The sequence below is a fragment of the Emys orbicularis genome, chromosome 3 (assembly GCF_028017835.1).
Source record: "Emys orbicularis isolate rEmyOrb1 chromosome 3, rEmyOrb1.hap1, whole genome shotgun sequence".
Taxonomy (NCBI): Eukaryota; Metazoa; Chordata; order Testudines; family Emydidae; genus Emys; species Emys orbicularis.
The window spans coordinates 154194375-154217000 of record NC_088685.1 but is presented as its reverse complement, the minus strand read 5'-3'; the positions used below and the strand labels follow the sequence as shown (position 1 = coordinate 154217000).

General features: G+C 44.9%; 1 protein-coding gene across 1 annotated transcript in view; it reads left to right on the top strand.

The window, feature by feature from the left end:
* The window catches only part of KCNK5 (potassium two pore domain channel subfamily K member 5), a 56430-nt gene extending 55541 nt beyond the window's left edge, over positions 1–889 (top strand). The window contains exon 5 of the mRNA XM_065402052.1: positions 69–889. Within this exon, the coding sequence (XP_065258124.1) occupies positions 69–889 (821 nt within the window). The remainder of the gene's footprint in view (positions 1–68) is intronic.
* Positions 890–22626: the final 21737 nt, after the last annotated feature.

Sequence of the window (22626 nt, the reverse complement as noted above, 5' to 3'; positions counted from 1 at the left end):
AGACTACAACTTCCTTAAACTTTGTATATACTTGTTATATAACCTTTATTGTTTTGAATTCTTTATAGGTGTAAACCCAGACGTGAACTACCATGCCCTTTACAGATATTTTGTGGAGTTATGGATCTACCTGGGCCTAGCTTGGCTTTCACTCTTTGTCAATTGGAAGGTCAGCATGTTTGTGGAAGTCCACAAAGCAATCAAGAAACGGAGGAAAAAAAGGAAAGAGTCTTTTGAAAATCACTCTCCCTCTAAAAAAGCCCATCAGATGGGCAGCTCCAAGGATGTGAACATCTTCAGCTTCCTTTCCAAGAAGGAAGAGACCTACAATGATCTCATCAAGCAGATTGGGAAGAAGGCTCTGAAGACAAGCAATGATAAAATGATTAAAGCAGAAAATTCCAAACCAAATATCCAGAATGCCAACAAGGATGCCCTGGTGACATACACAAAGAGCAAATCATTCGATTATGACAACGTTTCCCTAGGACTCAAAAACGGTCACATTATGAGGCACCTAAATGACAAACGCACTGGAGACCGCCCCCTGGAGGGCACCGTGTTTATAAACCAGCTGGACCGGATCAGCGAGGAAGAAGGGGAAGCTTGGGACTCCAGGGATTATCGACCTTTAATCTTTGAGAGTGCCAATATAAATTTTGTAAATGAGGAAGAAGACGATGAGGAAGATCTTTCAGATGATGAGGAAACTTCAAAGTCCTCCATGGATGACAATCTTGCAGAGGAACCTGAGACTCCCAAAAAACTGGTGAATTTCCCATCCTCTGATGAATCTACCTTTACCAGTAATGAGTCGGAGATTTCTGTGCCTTATGAACAACTGATGAATGTGTACAACACAGTAAACAATGTAACGGCTACAACGTGAAGCAGCACGCATTTTGGCAATGGTTTTTTGAAGGTGGTTAATACTGTCTATTCAAAATTTATGCAGGAGGAAGGCAGATTTATTGCTAGCACCTCCTGTCTCTAACACCCAAACCAAAAACCTCCTATGTCTTAATGTCATCAACAGTTGCTTTTTGGAGTCCAATCAGCTTTGCTTGTCTATGTTAGAACAGTTGCAAGATGACAATTTAAAGCTTGAAGCATCTTGCTTCTTCTTGGGACTCTAGTTCTTGAAGAAAGTGGGAAGAAATGACTAAAGTTGTTACACTGGACCTGTTTTTTTGTTTTTTTTATTGTGCTTTTCATGGGAGAATTCATTTGGGTGTAAAACTATACAGTTGCAGACAAACTGGTTTAGGCATATAGAACATGTTAGATTACTGCCTCTCACCTCTGGAAAGCTGGATTCAAGTCCTGCCTAGTTCACAAGTGAAAATAAGTGTGAGGTCTTATCCTAGCCACACATCACCAACTTGCTACCACTAGATGTGGCATAACGGGTAGGCTCTCTCCAAGAGAAGCTTGGTACTGGAATAGCAGGATGTACTTAAGGTCAGAGTTGAGGTGCATTGGCAGAGGTGAGTAAAGAAGCTTTAGAGCTACCATGGTGTTTGTCTGGGTTATGCCAGTGCTATTAGTAAATGGTGAACAGTGAATTTATGAACAAAAATATTAAATTAAAAAAAACGCCAAAGAAACTGGCTTAAAGAGAGCCTGCTTAGCAAACAAGAACCTACCTGGGATGAAATCATCCTTAGGGGCATGAAAAGCACTTGTGGCTAAAGTTCACTTTGTCCAGCAGCCAAGAACTGTGCGGGGGAGGGGGGGGGGGGAAGCCACCGTGATCAAAGTAAAGAGGAGCACAAAGGATATGTCAGACTTTTTACATGGAAAGTGTCCTTCCACTGTCCATATTTTAGAGAAAATACTTGAATACACTTTGTCTGTACAGATGAAGTTTTAGTTACACTGTCCTTTTGAGTAAAATTACCTTTTGGGTATCAGATCCTTTCTGAATGTTGCAATGCCATGTCAAAGTCCCAATGTCAAAGGGACCTGAAGAGCTGCTACAGAAACCTGTACAGTATGATCACTATCTCTGGTTCAGAAACTCTTGCTGTACCTCCCCAACTTGATACTTCAGATTAGACTTGAAGTTGAGATGGTTTTAAAAACAGTCACATTTTGAATATGGTATTTTTAAAAGCATGACCCACTTGGGTATTCAATGGTTATTCTAACACACTTCCAAGAAGGTTGTGTAATGGTAGACTTGGGTAAAATTTTCAGACGTGCCCATGACTTAGGGATTCTCTACTCAGAGGATTAGTGCACAACAGATAAGAAAGTGAATCGACACCGCGCTAGTTTGCTGCATGCTAACTGGCCATGTGGACCCTGCTACCATGCACTAAAATCTCTTTAGTGTGCTTTGACATATTCCCATATGAAAGCATACTGTGGAACTTTTAGTGTGTTGTAGCAGGGTCCACTTGACCAGTTAGTGTGCACCAAGCGAGTGCACTGTAGATGTATATCCTGGCTTGCTTCATGCTAACTCTGTGTAGACAAGCCCTTAGGAGTCTGAGTCACTTTTGAAAAAGGGACTTGGGCTCCTAAGTCACTTGGGCACATCTGAAAATTTTACTACTTGCCTCTAATTAGAGCTTTTGGTTGGTTGTGGGGCTTGTGGGCTGTTTTTTTTTTTTTAAATGTTAACCCCAGATGTTTTGAGTAAAAAGAAAATGGTAATATGTTTTTCTTCCCTTTTTTAAAAAAAGGAGATCCACGCATACACCATGTAAAACTCTTTCAAGTGAGCTGATTACATGTTGGCAAGAGGGGCTGCTACTCTGGGTACTGGGTGTGCTGGGGGAGGGGAAAGGACAGTGTCCCAGTATCCAAAGTATTTTTAGAACAGAGAATTGTCAAGACCTTTGGACTTAAAATGGCAAGTTTTTGTTTTACAGTATCTAAATCATTCCAAGATGCCCTAGAAATTTTGAAAGTTCAGAGAACAGTTAAAACTGAAATATGTGGATTTGGGAAGGAGAGGTAAATATTGCTGCCTCTAGAACTCGGTGAGAAGGATTGTGTGGAATTTTGTAATACTAATCTTGAATGACTAAATTTACTAATAACTGTAAATATTGGCCGCTGCTTGAATCATGGGTGTCTCCTTACACATTAGGAGGAGAAACTGTGGGAACCCAGCACTCCAGTTAGATATCATGTTGACAAGAAGTTCTGAAGCCACCTACTGTAAAACAAGGAATGTCTGTATTGATTGCTCTATGGAAACTTGTATTATGTTCATGAAGGTGTGTAACTTAATTGTAACAAAGGGCAAGATCCTGCTCTGTTAAAAATGTTGGCAAAAATGTGGAATTAACTTAATTGGTTGCAGCGGTTATTCCACCTTTACAATATTATAGCTGACGAGAGAATCTAACTCAAAGGGTAATTTCATACTTTTACTGCTTTTTGGAGTCTTGGTGACTAGGTGATCAGATTTGCAACAGGCTGGAATGAATGAGTGTCTGTACTAGAAAGGTTTTGATGAGTTCTAATAGGTTTTCTTTTCACAGCCTTTCATCACGACTCCAAGCCCCTCAGGTATGCCTCCTTGTGTAGAGGGTTTTGGGTGATTTTTTTTTTTTTTTTCTTTCCCCTTCAACCATAAGAAATGGGAGGCAGTGCTCCATTTATAGAGGTGTGACTTTTACTGTGGCAGGTCTAATATTCTCATTAAAGAAATGCACATTACTTAAACAAAACAAAACACTCCAAAAAACTATTCTTGTTCTCCAGCTTGTCTTCCATTGTTGACACAAAGATCAAAGTTTTAGTGACAGTTAACTGCAGGGTTAGGGTAAGGGAGAAAGGCACACTGAGAAAGATGGAGAACGCAAGTCCAGCTTGGTATTCTCTGTTAAGTAGAGAAGAGGAGCAGCCAAAGTGTGGTCCATGGAGCTTTAGAATGTGGCTCCTCTTTAATACAGAAATTACATGACCCAGACACTTCTCTTGGCTGCTCCGACTGAGATGGAATGTTGCACGATCTCCATATCAAACTGTATCTGTGTCTTTAAAGATGTGGAGGGATGTAATCTGTTTCATGTTATCAAGTTAGGTGCAGCTCTCTGCCTTCTGCCAAGCTGCTGACGTGGCCCTCATTTGGACCTTCCCGACATAGAATATAAAACTCTACATTATAAACACCATAGATTTTCAGGTACTGATTAACTTTCCTGGAACTAAATGCAGAATTCTTTTTTTGAGACATAAACACATCTCACTCAAGACAACCTACCCACGTGCCTTACTGTAACGCTACTGGGCAAAATTCACCTCTTTGCAGTGGGCCAGCACGAGGGCTATGCACCAATTAAATCCTGCTTTGCACCTGAAGATTAATTGGGATTTAATTGGTACATTGCAGAGGGCCAGCACAAAACCAAAGAGGTGATTTCTCCCCCTCCCCTGAAAGTATTTTTCAGATCTGGGGCCATCTCAGAATTGCTTGAGTTCTAAGCCAGCCAGCCCTCTTTGTCTACCTGTCTTCCACATTTTAAGAAAAGCAACAGCCTGGGGCATTAACTAGCATTGTCTTCTTGCCCTTTGATTCTCATGTAATGAATCAGAAGTGTGTGCAGTGTTTTAGCTCTTCAACATAAAAGTGCCTATAGCTAGTTTCAGTTCCCAGATGCTGCTTGGGGAAAATGTGAAGTAGTTCAAGGAAATTTAAGTTTACTATTTGCCACCATTTAGAATTTCACTGGGGTTTGTGAACTGGGGCTGTGGTTTGTTCTTCAATCATTTCAGTTTTATAGGTGGGATTATGTGGGTCAGCTGCTAACTTTAATAAAAAAAAAAAATTATGGCAGATATAGATGGGGGGGGGGGGGGAATCCTTCCAGCTGCTAACCTATTTCCTAATGGCTGCTAACCTATTTCCAGCCACCTCTGGGCCATTAAATCTGAGCATGGTTTCCCCTTTCATGCCTGATTTCCATTTGCCAAGACGATCCAATGCTGTAAAAGGCATTGGCAGTTGCAACCAGGTCTTTATGTTGTGTTTTAAAATGTTGTTCCTACATCCAAATTAAAAAGACAAAGCGGCCTCATCTTCCACTTTGCTCTCCCCTCTGTCTTATGCCAATTAGACCAGTTTGAGGGTGACTAAATGGGCTTCAATGGTGTGTGTGTTTTGTGGAAGGCAGACTAACAAATCTGATACATTGGTACAAAACTGCTGAATAATAGACAAAAAGAGCCGGGTTCTTCCAGTGCTGGGGGTTTCTGTGAATCCATTGCTGCCAATGGACGCCACAAAACTTAAATAAAACCAAAACCAGTGCTTACTGACAAACACCTTGTCATCCTGCATAAGAGATGATTTTTTTTTCTCCATTTGATTTGAGTGGTACAGATAAAAAATATACCAACATTCTCAGTAAAATAGGAACAAAAAAGTAATACAGAAACCTATTGACCTTAATAGGAGCCTGAGAGCTCTCTTTTCTATACTCTTCTTGCCTTCTAGGCTTCAGTCTACTAATTTGATGCATTTAACTTAAAATATATATATATATAATATGAAAAAGAGCCCCTAATTTTTAGTCTGTACAGTCCTGGTGATCTCACTTCTGTCACTCCGTCACATGAACAGATACAACATCTGTTTGTTCTTTGTTTGTTTGGTGATTGTCACTGGAATCACAATGTATGTAAATATTGGATAACTCTGTGTCAAATGTAATTTATTTTAATATTTTGCAATAAAACGTGAAATGTACAAGTTGTTTTCTCCAGTCATAATTGGGGGGAGGGGAGAGGTATCAAGGAACTGAGTCTTATTTCTATAACACTATACATTTGTATTGCAATTCACAGACAAGGCTGGTCTTGTTCCAAAAAGCTGAGGCCCTGATACAGCAAGTTGTAAGTTAATACACTGCACTTTGAGGGAGCAAAGTCTGTCAAAAAGACAGGCATGTTGGAACAGAGGTCAGCATTTGGAAGGTTAGCCAAAAGGTCATATGGATTTGCTTGTGTACCCACAACCGCTCTCCAAATCTTTCACTCCACAATGTCTGAATGGGAGGTAGATAACAAAACAAAAGAAAAAAAAACTGTATTAGAACTGTAGGAACAATCCTACGGTGGCCATTGAATGGGCTAGAAGACCTAACAGCACTTTTGTGTCTCTGGCAGTTTAATGTACGGAGCACCAGCAGCTCCCATAGAAATCAGTGGGAGATGGGGTGACCGACACTTGAGGAAAAATCAGGCCACTTACTGCACATGCCTAACTTTAGGCACCCAAGTCTGAACATAGCCTGATAGGTACATGTATGCTAGGTACACACCCAATGGCACACTCCAGCTATTTAACACGTAGCAGTTGATGACGGGAAGTGCCAGACTGGGATACTGCTAAGTTCTGACTCGTGGGGATAAGTTTTACTCTTTGGAATCTCAGACACACCTTCCTGTAACACCCGGTGATTTCCTTTGAGTGCTCTCCCCAAAAGGGCCTAACCAGCCTTGAGCCTGAAAGTTTGGGGATGTGCTCCTGTCAGTTTTTATGTGGTGGCATCCCTGCTGCTATGAGGTAGTGTTGTCTAGTGGCTAGAGCGGGGCCATGGTTCTAGTTACTATTTGATTGCTACTGACTCATCATATATCTTTGAGCAAGTCACTTTACCTCTTTGCCTTAGTGTTTACACTCCTGTAAAACATGGATGATACATAGTGCTCTAAGACCCCTTGAATGAAAGGTTACTATGCAAGTGCAATATCTATTAGACTTTGCCCCTCTCTCTTGCAAACGGGTAGAATTACACTCTGAGTCAGAGTGTGAATGAGGGAGCTGATCCTACATAACATGCCTGGACTCTGTGTAACTACCGAGGAATGTGGTTTTATTTTGGTTACATACGTGATGAAAAGAGGGAGATGGGAGGAAAATTTAGCCCTGCCCATAATAAACAGGGCTGGCAGGTGTCCTGTATGGCCTGTGAAACTCTCACATTGGACAGCCTTCTCGCAGCTGCTTGCATTTCAGCTGGGTTCTCTGGCATGCATCCATCTAGCTGAGCTATGGGCAGGCATCAGGCTTGTGGTTGTGCCTCCTGGCCACTTGGGGCCATTGTGCAGTTATCCATCTGCCCTTTGTGCCTCAGCTCCGGCGGCTCCCATGCTGCAGCACAGCCAGGAGGGAACAGCTGGGAGAAGATGGTGGTGTAGTGGTGGCCCAAGGTGAGGAGCCCAGTACTGACCCCAGGCTCCCTCAGCTCCCCAGGATCTCCCATCACAAGCTGCCAGGCACCTGGGAGAATAGTTGGGGTTCTTGGGTTTGTGATGAGGAACAGGCATCCAGGCTGCCTTTCTTTTCTGTCTCCTGCTACTGCTCCCACTTGGCTGTGAGGAAGAAGAGGTGGCTGCTGCAGTGTATCTCGCTCAGGGCAGGTTAGAGGTTTCTTTCACAATGAAAGAAAAGGGAATGTGGTATTGCCTACCCCAACAGTTCAAAAATCATGTCAGACCTTAAATCTTGAGACTTTAATAAAAAAATACAATAAAAGGGTTTGGGTCTGTCTTTTTAGTTTCTGAACTCCCGCAGCCCATCCCCGGTCTGTGTCAATTAGTGTTGCCAACTCCCCCAAAAGGTGATGTTGATCCCCCAGGGCAGAAGCTCTCACCCCCAAATCAATCCTGCCTGTTTCCCCCACTTTGCCTCCTCTCTACTCCTCCTGCAGCTCTAGAGTTTCTTAACCCCCCTCTCCCAGGTCGGGGGGGGGGGGGGAAAGCCTGCAGCAAGGTCCCCTCTGCCCCTTCCCAGGATGGGTGTTGCAGGGAGGGAGGGGAGAGGAGCTGTCCCTGTTACTCGCAGGAGGGCTCTTTCTGTTCCCTCTTAGGGTTACTATACATCTGGGTTTTCCAGGATATAGCCTCTTTTTTGAGCTTCTATCCAGGGGAATTTTTCAAATAACATGAAATGTCCAGGGTTTTTGCAGAGCAGAGGCTTCACCTCAGAAAGAGCCCCGATTGGTCCCTCCCCTGCATTGGCATCAGGTCCATTTCCCTACAACCACAGCTGCTGGACCCCACACAGCTCCCAGCCCCGGGGGGGAGGGTCCCGCAGGGTGGCACTGACTGATGGCTCTCACTGCGTCCTGGGCTTGCTACCGTGACAGGGAACAACACTGCCCCCCCCCCCACCTCCAGTGAGTCCCTCTCCCTCTCACAGTGTCCCAGTCCTCTCCCCTCTTTGCCTCAGTGAGAATGGTGTTGGCTCCTGAGAGCGAGGAAGGGGGAGGCAGAGGCCATGGAGAAGCCAGCCAGTCAGAGGGGTTTCCCCCTCTTCCCGACCAGTGCTGAAATGCTCCACAGGGCTGGAGCTTCTGGTGTCCTCACTGGACTGGCTCCGTTCAGCCCTTGCTGAAATCTCATGACTTGCAAAGGTATCCTGAGAGTTGGTGACACTGTAGCTGAGGGGAGCATCCCCTGGCCTCCTGACACACTTGTTCCTGTGACGTGTAACTTGAGGAGCTGCCCTACCCTTGACAGCCATTAATATAGGTGGGAGGAAAGGAAGAATCTATAGACCCTATCATTCCTCTCAACATTAAGGCAGCAGGGATCCTGCTGGCTGGGCCTGGGGGGAGGAGAGTTGCAGAGCAAACCACCCCACACTGCAGCAGCTCTAGTCCTGCAGGACTGGCTGGGCTCAGCTCCCCATTCAAGGCATTGCGACCCGATGTATGCGGACACAGCCCATACAGATTTGGCCTGGCCGCAAAGGGCAGCTGAGCTTAGCCAACCCTCCAGGACAAGAGCCACTTCAACCAAGACAGGGAATTTTGTGGGTCAAAGCAGGACCGTCCCATGAAACCTGGGACTCTTGGGAGGTCTGCCCTACCCCGTCCTAGTGTACATCCCTTGATGTTGATATTAGGCTTTCAGCCCCTCCTTTTCCATAGGTCCTTTTGGCTGTTTACCCTGTGGTGACTAGATTCAAATATTAGCTGTAGACCTTGCACAGCCTGGGATATTTAAAGTATTTGGGGGAATGTTGTTTAGTTTCCATGTTGACAGACGCCAGCCTGCCCATGGCATCTGGCATCGTTTCTGCTGACGCATGTGCAGGCACGCTCCCAGCAGAACAGAGGTTGCCTTCGTAACATTGCTCAATTAGGCGTTTATTCCTCCCACCCTTGCCCTAAACTCTCAAGAAAATCAAACTGAAAGATTCTTCTTTGGCCACCTTGGGGGAGAGAGGAGTAGAAGTCCACCAAAGGGGGTGGGGTGGAGCGGATATTAAAAGTCCCATCAGCACCAGGATGGGATATCCTGGTTTCACGTTATAACTAGAAAAAAAAAAAATCCTGTTTTCAGGATACAGTATTGTGCCTCGTACAAACCAGCTATAAATGTATACAAAAACCGGGCTCAGTGCCCATAGAAATTAACAATTCCAGGTAAAAGATAATCCCAAAAGGAAGAGTGGGAGCAGAAAGAGGTCAGAGAGAGAGAGAGAGACCCATCTTCCAGAAACAGAACTTTGAAAACAAGCTGAGCCACTCTAGGCTGGAAGCGCTTACTCTGATGTTCACATTCCCAAATTGAGCTTTACTTCTGGACAGAATCCTGTTGACATACAGGACTGTGGGTTTACACATGTTTTATCTTCTGCTGGTGTAAGCTACTCAAATACAATGGTGTCAAGAATGGTATAAGACCCCAGATAAGACAATCTTCAAAAACTATTATATTTTTAAAATATTGATCAGACTAGTTGTCGGATAATTATTAGAGATAGTCAAAAAACAAAAAGTTGACTGAAAATTTTTTCCATCAGATTTCAGAGTGGTAGCCGTGCCAGTCTGTATCAGCAAAAACAACGAGGAGTCCTTGTGGCACCTTAGAGACTAACAAATGTATTTGGGCATAAGCTTTCATGGACTAAAACCCACTTCATCAGATGCATGGAGTGAAAAATACAGTAAGCAGTATAGATGTATATTACAGCAAGCTTATGCCCAAATAAATTTGTTAGTGTCTAAGGTGCCACAAGGACTCCTCATTGTTTTTCCATCAGAAAATGTAATTTTTGTTGACACTGGCATTTCTATAGGAAAATTTTGATGAAATATTTTAATTTTCATACTGGAAAAGTCTATAGTTGTTTGGAGTAACTGTGTAACTGTGAAAATTCCAAACTTTTTTTTCACTTTGGAATTGATGTTTTGAAATTAAACACATTTTTGGATAATTTAGAAGTGAAATTTCTTTCAGTTTTTGGAAACCAAAACAATATCAGTTTTTTCCATTTTCAGGTTTTGGATTGGGGGGGGGGGGCAATCTGAAAAGGTAAAACTGAAACCTTTCGATTTCCAAAAATTGAAAAAAAAAATTCATTTTGACTTAATGTTTCATTTTAAAATGTGTTAAAATTTCTCACAGAAAACAACTTTTTTTTACTGAGAAAATTCAAATGGGCATTTTCCCCATAATTTTTTGTGGGGGGAAAATGTTGATTTTTTTTCCCCCAAACCAATTCTAGTATTTTTGAGAAATAACAAAGAATATCCAAACCTGTCTGTCATTCTGCCTAAGCCTGAGTGTATTGCAGTACAATGCACTCTACCTTTAATTGTACTCAATGCATCACCTCTTCTTTCAAAGGAGCACAGGCCTACACTGAAAATAGGAGTGCCAGTCTACACCGATCAGAGTCCTTACTTCGTCCTATAGCTTTAGGCATTTGCTGATTGCATCTCTGTTTACACCTTTTGAGTCAATTTCTGGGTGTATAAGGAAATATTGTAATTATTTTCTAATGCTTTTCAGATCACAGCTTTAAAAACTCTTGTGCTTATTTATGGGCTGAGCACTGCTTATACTTATGCTTAAAAATATGCTGCGGTCAGAGAAGCACTTATCCCAACCATACACCCTGTCCATGGACGGGACATAAAAAAAAATGTATGGCTAAAAGTGTAGAGAAAATCAATTTGTTCCCCTGCATGCAGGCCTACAGAAAGAGTCTCATAAAAACTAGAAAGCAGCTATAAAAAAAGCAGAGACCACCTAATGAAAACTTCCTCTTTGCCTTCCTGCATGTGGCTGGCTATATTTTTACTGCCAGAAATGAATGCTGTATTTCTCAGTTTGGATTTAACTCCCACACCCTGTGAGGTAAGATTATAGGGTTTCATTTACAATGCCAAGGCTGTTCTTCCCATACAGCCCCCAGACCTGTTGCTTATCTACTGCATGTTGGCAGTCAGTGGAAAAGTGGGGGCGCAGCTCAAGACTCCAGGCACGGACAGCCTCCTCCAATATTTTTCTACTCCCTTCAGGCTGGGACAGCTGCCAGCTCCATCTCTGGCACAGCTGGAAAAGAAGGAAAAATTAGTAAGGAAATTGACGTGATTTTTAATTTCTGACTAAAATGGGAAATGAATGAAAAACTAGCAAGTAAGATGCCTTGGCATTTGTTGGGGAATACTGCCTACTGTGACTAATTTTATGGCCATCTGCCATTATAAAGTGATAGAGTAGTTGTGGCTTACCCCAAAGAAAATCAGAAGGGTTCACAAGGAGGGCTCTGATAAAACACAGAAGCAGTGATTTATGAGAGAGCTGCTATTCTCTTCCATGGTTTTCCAAAGGAAAGTGGAAGCCGCATCCTTTGAATCATAGAACAAACAAACAAAAAAACACTTAGACTGGACTAATAAATATACCATGCAGAACAGTTCAGTGTTGGCAGGTAGACGGGGTAGATCACAGGTTCTCAAAGCACATACCACACTGTGCTTGCTGGTCATGTGATTATGACTCTTCTTTCCTATAGTTGCTTGCCTGCCTGTCTGTAGAAATAAGCAGTTAAGGGTCAAGCCTAGCAGGGAATGTTGCAACCACCAGTAGGAAAAGAGACAGGACGTACTTGAGGAAGCAGAAAGGAGTAAGGAACAGGAAAGTAATTCATGAGATTGAAGACCTGCTTTCCTTTCTTAGGGCTGGTCCACACTACCCGCCTGATTCGGCGGGTAGAGATTGATCTTCTGGGATCGATTTATCGCGTCTCATCTGGACGCGATAGATGGATCCCAGAAGCGCTCCCCAGTCGACTGCGGAACTCCTGCTCGCCGAGAGGAGGAAGCGCTGTCGACGGGGGAGCCTGCCTGCGCCGCGTGGACCCGAAGTAAGTAAATTTAGTTCGATCTAGGAAACGTCAACTTCAGCTACGCTATTCTCGTAGCTGAAGTTGCGTTTCCTAGATCTATCCCCCGCCCCAGTGTGGACCTGCCCTAAGTCTGTACTCTGTGGAGCCTTTCCTGATGGGCCACAGAATGAAAGCTTTTCTAGAACCAAGAGGGGGGGAATTGAGAGGGGTCGTGTGCATGGAAGGGGGGAGGGTATGTCTCACATGAAACTGTTCACGGAAGTAAGCTGTCAGAGAACCCCTGCTATAAGCCCAGCACAAAACATCATAGGAGATTTAAAGGAAGCTGATTCCTGAGCTGAGGAAAGGTGGAAATACAGCTAAATAGAGTAACTAAAACAGAGGCAGAGCAGGCAAAGCATCAATGGCACCCGGTCCACGGATAGAACCAGAGCCGGTAAGGGGACCTGCCTGGAGACCAACAATTCACACTGTACTGGCCGAGCTGATGCAGGAGGGGTGCGTGATTCAGGAACCGGGACCAGCAGATCCGGCAAATGATGCAACGACTTCTTGCTCTTGTAAGCCTTGGAACGCACCCCTCCTCTGTGGCCAGAACTCATGGAGGGTGCAGTGTCTTTCTTGGGTTTGGAGGAAGACTTACTGCCATACTTAGGCACATCCTTCCATGGTTCCTGGCTAGGCCCCAGCATGGGGTCCATAGCACTGGTACCGGCCGAACCGAACTGGGACTCCGCGGTAGGAGGTGCACTCCTGGATTGCTCAGGCCGATGTCCAGAGGGGGTCCCCTGGCCAGGATCTGACTGAAGCCTCATGGCAAACTCCATGAGGTGCTTCTTAAGGCGTAGGGCAGGGAAGGAGAGACAGATACTGCACCTGGATGTAACGTGGGCTTCCCCCAAGCAGTACAGACAGTGTTGATGCTAGTCAATGAGTGAAAAAGAGCGAGGGCATCAGGGCAGGAAGTGCAGACCTTGAATTTTATTGTCATAATCTCACGGCCGGCGCAACCCATTAGGCGTCCTAGGCAGTCGCCTAGAGCGCTACAATTTGGGAGGCGGCGACCGCGGCAGTATTTCGGCGGCGGGACCTTCCGCCGCCTCTGTGGGGGGCGGCATTTCGGGGCGGGACCTTCTGCCGCCTAGGGCAGCAGAAAAGCTGGCGGCACTCCTGCATAATCCAGTACCCAGACACAGGTGCTAGGGGAGGGATGGTTGGGGGGGACTACTGAAGTGATGTCCCAAAGTCCCTAATCCTACAAAAATGACTATGAACACTAAAGCTACTACAAAATCAGTAAAATCCTAATTATGTACAAGAACAAAAACAGTTTTTCTGGAAAGTTTGGAAAGTGCGTCACCAAGGACGAGAGAAAAGCAAAAGCTCCGACTCAGACCATGCAGCAGTGAGAAGGAACTGAAGATGTGGTCGGTCGCCCCCTCCCCTTTATCACCTCGGGCAAAACCATGAAGCAATGCAAGGGCGCATAGGTGGACCTACAGACACTACTACTTTGATAAGGTCCAACTCCAGCCGCATGGCGCATGCACATTAACCCTCAGTGGAATACAATAGGGACCATCACTCGAAGAACTATCAAAATCAGATGGGACATCAAGGAACATCACAATACAAAGGATTGGTTAATGGCTATCGCACCTTGGAAATGCTATGTGCAAGGAGACTAAACAAAGGAAAAGACACAAGAAAATTTCCCATCTCTTTGCCATGTGAACTCTCGGGGCCAGAGATTCTAAACCGACTCAGAGATCCCCAAAGGTTACCCCCTGGATCTGCCCTGAAAGACATCTTGAATTGATAGACTAACACATCTGTCATGTTTAGGAATCATGTGTTTTCTTGCTATAACCTGTCAATAACTCTTCCTTTTTCCTATTTAATAAACCTTTGTTAGTTTATTACAGGAGTGGCTACACAGGTGTTGTTTTTGTGTGAAATCAAAGATTCAAATTGGTCTGGGGTAAGTGAATGGTGAGACTATTATAGTGATTCAGGAGTTCACATTTGTTACTGGCTTGGGGAAATCTAATTGTAGAACATACCATCAGTGTGGGGTGTCTGCCCTGTGGTAGGCACTCATGGTCGTGAGCCATTCCAGGCAGCGTGACACTGCCAATCCCTAAAAATGCCCAAGCATGAGAGACATTGTTTTCTATCTCAAAATACTTGATCTGTTAGAGATTTTAAATAGAGGAAAAAATGGATTAAAGCTTAAAATTTGCTGTCCTTTATAAATTGCTGCCTTCCGACCCAATATGTGACCTTGTGCATTCATACAATGTATCGTCTTGGAAATGTTTGTGATAAACTTATCTTCCCTTGGCCAAGAGAAGGAGAGGGGGGAAAGGGAGGAAAAGGCTCAGAGATTGTCGTAGTTTATTTACTTTAAATGTTCATTCTTTCAAAAACCACAAGACCTAGGACTAAGAGGTCAGTGACAGCTTCCAAAAGCTATATTACATGCAAACTTTATGCAGTAATCACCCAGGCTCTTCTTTAAAGAGGGATATTACTGCTGTCAATTGCCCCGGTCTTTCTCTTTCAGCTCCCATTGATATGTTCCCCTTGCCTGTGCATCCTAATTTCCCTTTCCTCTGCTGTGCTGCATTTGTCCTATCCTATAACAATTCCTGTGACCACGTAAGTATGCCGTACTTGTCCCTATGCAGTGTAGTTGTAGCCATGTGGTCCCAAGATATTAGAGAAACAGCCTGGTGAGGTAATATCTTTTATTGGACCAACTTCTGTTGATGAGAGAGATGAGCTTTCAAGCCATCCAGAGCTCTTCTTCAGGTCTGGGAAAGTACTCTGAGCATCTCAGCTAAATGCTGTGGACCAGATTGTTTAGCACAAGTAATTAGTGCATATTGTGAGGGACCATTCAAGGTAGAATGGCCCGTTAGCACCTCTGCAGTCATAAGACAAAAATAGAGGGTTAGTGGGTTACAGATCGTTGTAACTCACACTAATTGTTGTGATCCACTCACGGCCTCTTTTTAATCTTGTCTCTGTCACCAACAGAAGTTGATCTAATAAAAGATGCTACCTCACCCACTTTGTCTCTAGGAGCTGTCCCTATTATGCAGCCCACCATGGCCACTTGGCATTGCACACTGACAGCAGAGCCCATACTTGGATTCTCCTGTTCTAAAAGCACAGGGCCTTACTGCTTGAATCTGAGGCTACTCTCTGTTAGCAATATGCGGCCCATGCCACACAGCTGAACGGTTTTGGGGTTCTCTCCATTAAGGACACCGATACTTAGTTTATCCATTATGGGTTTGATTCTGGGGTCTCATGAATAAGAAAAGAGAGCACAGACATATTCTGACTATTTGGACCCTATGTACACTGGGCCAGAAACTGGGTTAAGGACACATCTAATCATTTGCCAGTGGGTCTGGTGTTACCTGAAATGGCTTTAGCAGAAGGGCCTTGCCTATTTTGAGTGAATTGCAACTGCTTCTTTTTCAGCCCCACTTGCCCCTGCTCCTTCCCACTGCAGCCCCCGTCTGCCACCAAACCTGAACTCCTCAGCACCTCTCTTTCACAGGGCTCCCTCCTCCCACCACCTCAGCCCCAAACCCGAGAGCCCCAACCTGGTTTAAAGCACAGTTCCCCTTCTGCAGTGTAGACAAGACCTCTATTTTAAGAATCATGCTGAAGCTTAGGAAAGGGATACACTGAACTACTTTGTATTCAGGTCTGCTGACATGATTGCATTTGTAGTGTGGATGGGATCTAAATTGGTGTCTTTGTAGCACAAAATAGGCAGCTAAATTGTCACCTGCACAAACAAACCTTTGGCTCCAAATCAGCAATTCAACAAAGGAAAAGAAAATGAACGGAGCAAAATGTGCCTGCTTATTCACTGAAGACAGGATGACCTAGAGAATGAAAACAAAGAGAAGGGATGAGAGTCAGAAGCAGCCAGCATAACCCAGTCACTTTGCACTGGGAGCTTTTATGCTATGAAATACTGGTGGCAGAATTCTATACAATGCTTGAAAACGTCACTGATGCTTCCCCTCCATATTGCATTTATTTCTGATAAATGTCAATGTGACAAGACTTTAGAGATCCCCTGGATGGATGTCAGGAATTGTTTGTGGTCTGTGCTACATAAGACACTAAATTTAATCCTCAGGGTGAAATGAAAATGATATCAAGCCCGCATTCCTGTGCTGAATGTCTCCACTAGCCAGACTTCTAACTAAAGACTGAGTTGTATGCTCTTCGTAGAGGATGTACCTTCCTGTTGCGGGGGAATCAGCACAGTTAGGGTCCTTTGGCAGGGGGTTCCAGTGGGTTATCCAGTCATCTCACCTGCTTCATGGCAGAAGAGAGTTCAGTATCCCTAAATAAGGAGCACAGAGCCAGTTCAAGTATTTCCCTGGAGACCACCTCATTCGGGGTCCTATTAAGAAATGGTTCTTACCCCACCCTCCCATTTTATAATTCAAATAGTGTCTTATTTATTTAACGAAAACGCTTATAACTTCCACAGATTAGGTCAGGTTGCCTGTGACTGGGGAAGATCGAGGGTGCAGGGCAGGATGGGGAAAAGGGCAGACATGATTGAGGAGAGGCTGCCTGAAGGAAGGGGAGCTCTGGGACACGAACAGAAAGCAGCAGGTAGCATGACAATAGTGGTTCCTGAAGAGCTTCATATCAGGTTCAGCATTAAGTGGCCAAAATGGGAGTCAGCCAGAGGAAGCAGCAGCAGCTGCTAAGGGTGGGGAGGAGCCTGGAGAATGCCTGTAAAGGAAAGGAAGAAAAGGAGGAAGTAGCTGGGAAGGGCACAAAAGAAACCCCCCAGTAGGGAGAAAGTCAGGCAACTGGGAGCCGTTGAGGAAAGGACCCTGATTCCCACCACTTCTTCCTAAAGCAAAACATCAAATTATCTCCTTCCCTGCAGCCACTTCCTTCTCGCCTGCCTTGCCTCTCACTGGTGTGGGGTGGAGAGTCTAGAGTCTAGGCAGGGTCTGGGAACAAGCAGACTTGGGGTCCAGGAGGTGTAGCACAGGCTCAGTTTCCTCACACTGTGGTGGTATGGGACTTGGAGGAGTGAGGAGCACGTGCATGCTGTCTCCCTGTGAGTGACCCCTCCCCAACTCACAACCCCTTGCAACCGTGGGCTCTGTCTGAGCTGGCTCTGACCATGAGGGTGCAGCCTTAGCCTTGATTAGCTCCAGTGATGGTGTTTCTACCTTGGCAGGTTTTTCCAATGGGCATAATTCTTAAGTATTTTCTAATAAGTAAACGCCATTTTTCTAACTCAAGTTTATTTTAATTACCATTTCCTGACCTTGTTAGAAAGGGGAAATAATTGGTTCCTGTCCTCATTCTTATAATTATATCTTTCAGTTTCTGGCTGCCCAGAACTTGGAGTTGTTGGGGCACCATAACAAGAAGAAACTAAAAACAGAACTCATCAAAACAAAGCAGCATGGTTGAATACAGATCCCAGATCAGGAACAAGAAACCCTTCACGCTCCAACCCTCTGTCCTTCAACATACAATGTGGATGACTCAGGTTCTTAAAAGAAAATAAGATGTCTTGTGCCCAGGTCTGACAGATAGCTGTGAGGTCCTGCTGTGTAGCTTTAACATTCATTAATGTACGTGTAGGCAATTATCAAGTTTGCCCTCAGTATATTTCAGTCTGTCTAAGGTTAGGTACTCACTGGTTAAGTGATTGTGGGTTAGTCAATATGCAGATGCATAGCTGACTTTAACATAACCATATGGTCGATATAAGCACTCTTTCATCCACCCTGGTGCTGTATGTGGCTGGGATAAGCAATACAGCTACCTGGGTGCATCTCCTGAGATTCATAGTGCTACAACTCGCTGTGTCACTCTCCGTTCGCATTCACAGAGTGTTGTGGGGCAATTTGTCTGCTCAGTCAGGGGATTGAGAGAGAAAATAAACTAGGTACAGGAAATTCATTTCCTGGCAGGACCCAACTGGTGTGGTGGTGTGCTGTTATGTGTCAAAGGAATGGTTCCTGCTTGCCCCAGTAACACAGACCGACAGCTGCAGCTTTTTATGAAGGCAATGATTCTTTTTTTGTGCCTTCACAGAAGCTTCTGCCAAGAGATAGTGGAAGGTGTTTCAGAGGCTGCTTTTAGAGTGGAGAAGATGGAGGCAGCAGAAGCACAACAATAAGAGATGGGGACCATGAATAGATGGACTGAGCAGATGCAGTTTCCCATGGCAGATGCTCCCAACGCAGACCACCTCTTCTGAACCAGGAGCACAAGCACACAGTAGTGGGACTACATTGTGATGGAAACATGAGATGCACTGCAGCGGGGCCAGAACTTTTGCATAAGAAAAGCCACTCTCTGTGGATCTGTGTAAGGAGCTTGTCACAGCCCTGGAGCAGCAGAACTTCCAGATGCAAGAGTGGCAGCCAATAACGATCCAGAAGTGTGTTGCTACCACCCTGTGGAAGTTGGCAACCCCAGATTGTTACAGATCTGCCAGTAATCAGTTCAGAATAGACGAATCCATGGTGATGGAGGTTTGCAAGGCAATTAATGCTGTGCTTTCCCCTAGGGTGGAAAAAAATGGAAATAATCCTGAAATAATTTTGGGGTTTGAACAGATGTGATTCCCAAGCTATGTAGCGTGATTGATGGGGCTCATATATACCCATCCTATGCTCACCATGTCAAGGAATTAAGTACATTAACAGGAAAGGATACTACTCCTTCATTATGCAGAACCTTGTAGACCACTGCAACATATTCATGGACACCTACATTGGATGCATAAGGATCCATGATCTTCTGGAAGTCTGGACTGTTTCAACAAGGAGATCCTACTATCTGGATTCACCCCCATGGCTCATGGGCCCAAATAGTCTCTCAAATATGTCCCTTTGAAACTCTATGTCTTGCTCTCTCATCTCACAATCATGGTGGAGATACTCTGCCAGCAACTTCTCCTCAGACTCCTTATTCTCCTTCTTTGTTTTTCTTTGGGGGGAGGGATAGCTCAGTGGTTTGAGCATTGGCCTGCTAAACCCAGGGTTGTGAGTTCAATCCTTGAGGGGGCCACTTGGGGATCTGGGGCAAAATCAGTACTTGGTCCTGCTAGTGAAGGCAGGGGGCTGGACTCGATGACCTTTCAAGGTCCCTTCCAGTTCTAGGAGATGGGATATCTCCATTAATTATTTATTATTATTATTATTCCAACTTCTTATTGCTTCTCCTTCAACGCCATGGGCTTTTCTGATCAGATGGAGCAGTCCTTTTGCACCTCCATTATTACATCATCTCTGGTCCTCCATGATGTTGAACTCAATTTCTGAAGCCTGTCACTGACACTGAGTGGTCTCCTAGTTGGCCTCCCTTCCCTTAATGAGACTATTTCTGTCTCACTTGGTCCTGAGCGAGGAAAGAAAAGGCTGTGCGTGTCCTTGACTCCCTATATTCATACTCAGTGTACACAGCCACAACTAAAAAGTAGCAACTGTTATCTCAAAAGAATGCCATTCTCTTTGCTGATTCTTACACCCAACAAACTTCTGCAAGTTGTAAATCTTTCTAAAGGAGTTTTCTCAGGAAATTAAATGGGGAGTTGATTTTATTTTTCAAATCTCCCAAAAAACTCTTTTTGGGAAAGGGGGGTGGGTGGGCATGGGAGAGAGTACCATATCCTGGCTGACAGAATGGCAATGGGGATTATATTAAACCTCTTTCAGGCAGCTGCAATCTTACAAGACGTCATGCTGCTTCAGATTCCAGAATGGAAGAGGGACCAGTTATTCCAGGCCTAAGGGAGAAGACTTTCTCTACATGCAAAGGAAATCTTCCTATGTCTTGTGACAGATGAACTGAAAAGTGACTGGACAGGGATTGCAAGTTATAATGGTGGCAGAGGGAGGCTTGCTTTACCAAGGAATCTCAGAGACTGCCTATAATATTTACTGAGCGGGGGGGAATCTCCAGGAACGGACCAAAAAGCAGATCAACAATAAACCGGCTTCTATGCTAGTGGGAATGTGCCTTAACATGCAGGTATATTTGGATGGTAGTGTGTTCTGGCAAGCTACATTTTGCCTGGACTTAGGTACAGCCAAGAAGCTTTTTACTTTCATATGAATGTTTTTTCATTATGAAAATATATTGCATTCAGCTGCTGTAAGATGCTGGTTTGCAGATAGGTTTTAATCCACTTGCACACCATTTTAAGCAGCATAGTCAGGATGGATGGATGGACAAGTGTGATGACAGCATTTGCCCCCAGATGAAGCAGCAGCTAGAATTAGAGGTAAAACCCACCCAAATATTTTGTAATATCCTTCATAACAACAGAGGTGGCTGTGCCCATCTTACTTGGCAGAGAGACTGAGTCCTCTCCTAGTTCTTCTGTGTGATGCCTTTTGTAGCGGGGAAAAGGCTAGGCTGATTGGGGAAGCAGCCACAGCTGGGGCCATGCCCAAGCAGGCCATAGCTGGCCCTATAAAAGGGCTGTGAGGCAGGAGCTGAGTGAGTCTCTCTCCAGACTTGGAGGGAGAAGGACCTAACTGCCTGGGGATAGGGTACCTGAAGCAGAGCAGGGCTGGGGAAGGGCAAGAGGAGCTGGGGAGCTCCAGCCTGGCAACTCCCCAGGCTGAGGCCTTGATAAAGGCCTACATAGGTACTGGGGCTAGGAGGCGCAGCCCGGGGATAGGCAGAGGCAGCTGGTCCAACCCCCTTGCCAGTGATGAGTGGCCATTATAGACTGCAGTCTGCCCCAGTGAAAGGGGGCTAGATGACAACTGGCAGTAGCCACTGAGGAAAGGTGGGCTTAGAGAGTTGGGGGTTCCCCTGGGAGGGGAGACCCAGAGTGTGGGGGTACTGCTGGGGCAGAACCCTGAGGTAAAGGGCACCAAGGTCTGGGAGGGACACGGGGGCCTGAGGCAGGTGAGACACCGCCAGCAGGGGGCACTCCGGAGCTGGAATCGAGCTAATTCCCAGACTGACCAGCAGGAGGTGCCGTGGCAGTGAGTGCGATCTGCTACACCTTTCCACTTCACTGTGCTCTTCCTGGTCCGGATCAGGAAAGAGTTCCTGTGATTCATGGTTGAGATAATCTCTGAACCTAGTGTCATTATCCACCCACCCTTTTAGAGCTGTCTGGTGGGGTGGAGCATGTCTTCTCAGACATCTAAGTTCTAAACATACACCCATCCTGGCTCCACAGCTAAGTTCATGCTGAAATCAGGCTCCATACGTGACATGCTTCTCAGAACATGGTCCAGTTCCTCATGAAATAAACATGTTGTCAGGTAGTCCTGGATTGGCCTTCTGGTACCTCACCTTGAACCCCTTTATATTCTCCCTGCACTGCTGTCCGGTCCATTTCATTAGCCAGCAGCTGCTGAGATACACCCATCATACAGTTTGAGGTTCTTCTTTGAGGAGTTAAAAGTCATGGTTTTGGTTGCTTCAGCCCAGAGCTGTATCAACATTCTGGTCTGATTCTCCTGCCAGGGGACTACACACTGATACATGGGCTTCTGAGTAGGCACTGTTCTGCTGTATTAAACACTGGAGATGGATGGAGCTAGAGGATGGTGAGCAGAGGCCTATGAAGGCAGACCACTTCCAGTCAGGGGTCAGACCACAGGCAGATGGCAAAGATAGTACGCAGGAGTGGGTGCCCGAGAGGCTTGTGGGGAAGTAACTGGAGGACCATGAAGTATCTATTCTTGTGACTGGCTGTGGTTGCATTTTCCCTGCAGATATCTCAGGTTAGCAATATATGGAACAAGCTCACTCACCTCAGGGCATGGTGGGTGCCTTGCCATGTGGTACAAATAGAGGCTTGTGGATGTGGGAGAGTGGAGCGTGTTTAACAGTGGGTTTTCTCCTTAACTCTAGTTAAGCCTGCAGCAAAGACAAGGCCTAAACTGAACATGCCTAGATTTTGCAACTTTTCCTGCAACTATATATTTCAAACCACTGATAATTTTGCCTCTCATCTCTAAAGAAAAAAGGTTTCCTGTGAAATGTGGTGCCAAGAGTTGAATGCCAAGGTCCAGTCAGGGCTTACCTAGTGCAGACTAATTACCTCATTGTTTTAATCATAGAATCATAGAATTGGATTAATACCTCATTATTACTCCTAACTCACTAATAATTCACATTTAAAGTTCATCGCCAATGAACAAAAGTTACTATCACTAGGAGAAAGAGAATCCAACCTCCCTTTGTGTAGTAACCTGCTACAGTTCAGTGCATTTATTATTTGTTTTTGGTAGTGCCCCTGATTAGCTAGGAACTTTCCAAATAAAAGAGAGAACAAAGCGCTCCTCCCCCCCCCCCCAGGAGATTACAATCAAAAAGACAATGAGACAAACACACATAAGGTGTTTTCATCAGTATAGTTAGGATTAGAGGGCCAATCCTGCAAGCACACTTTGAAGTCTGTAGGAATTACACAGAGAGGCTTTGAAGAATAGCATGAAATGAAGGACAACAGTATGAAAAAACATTGA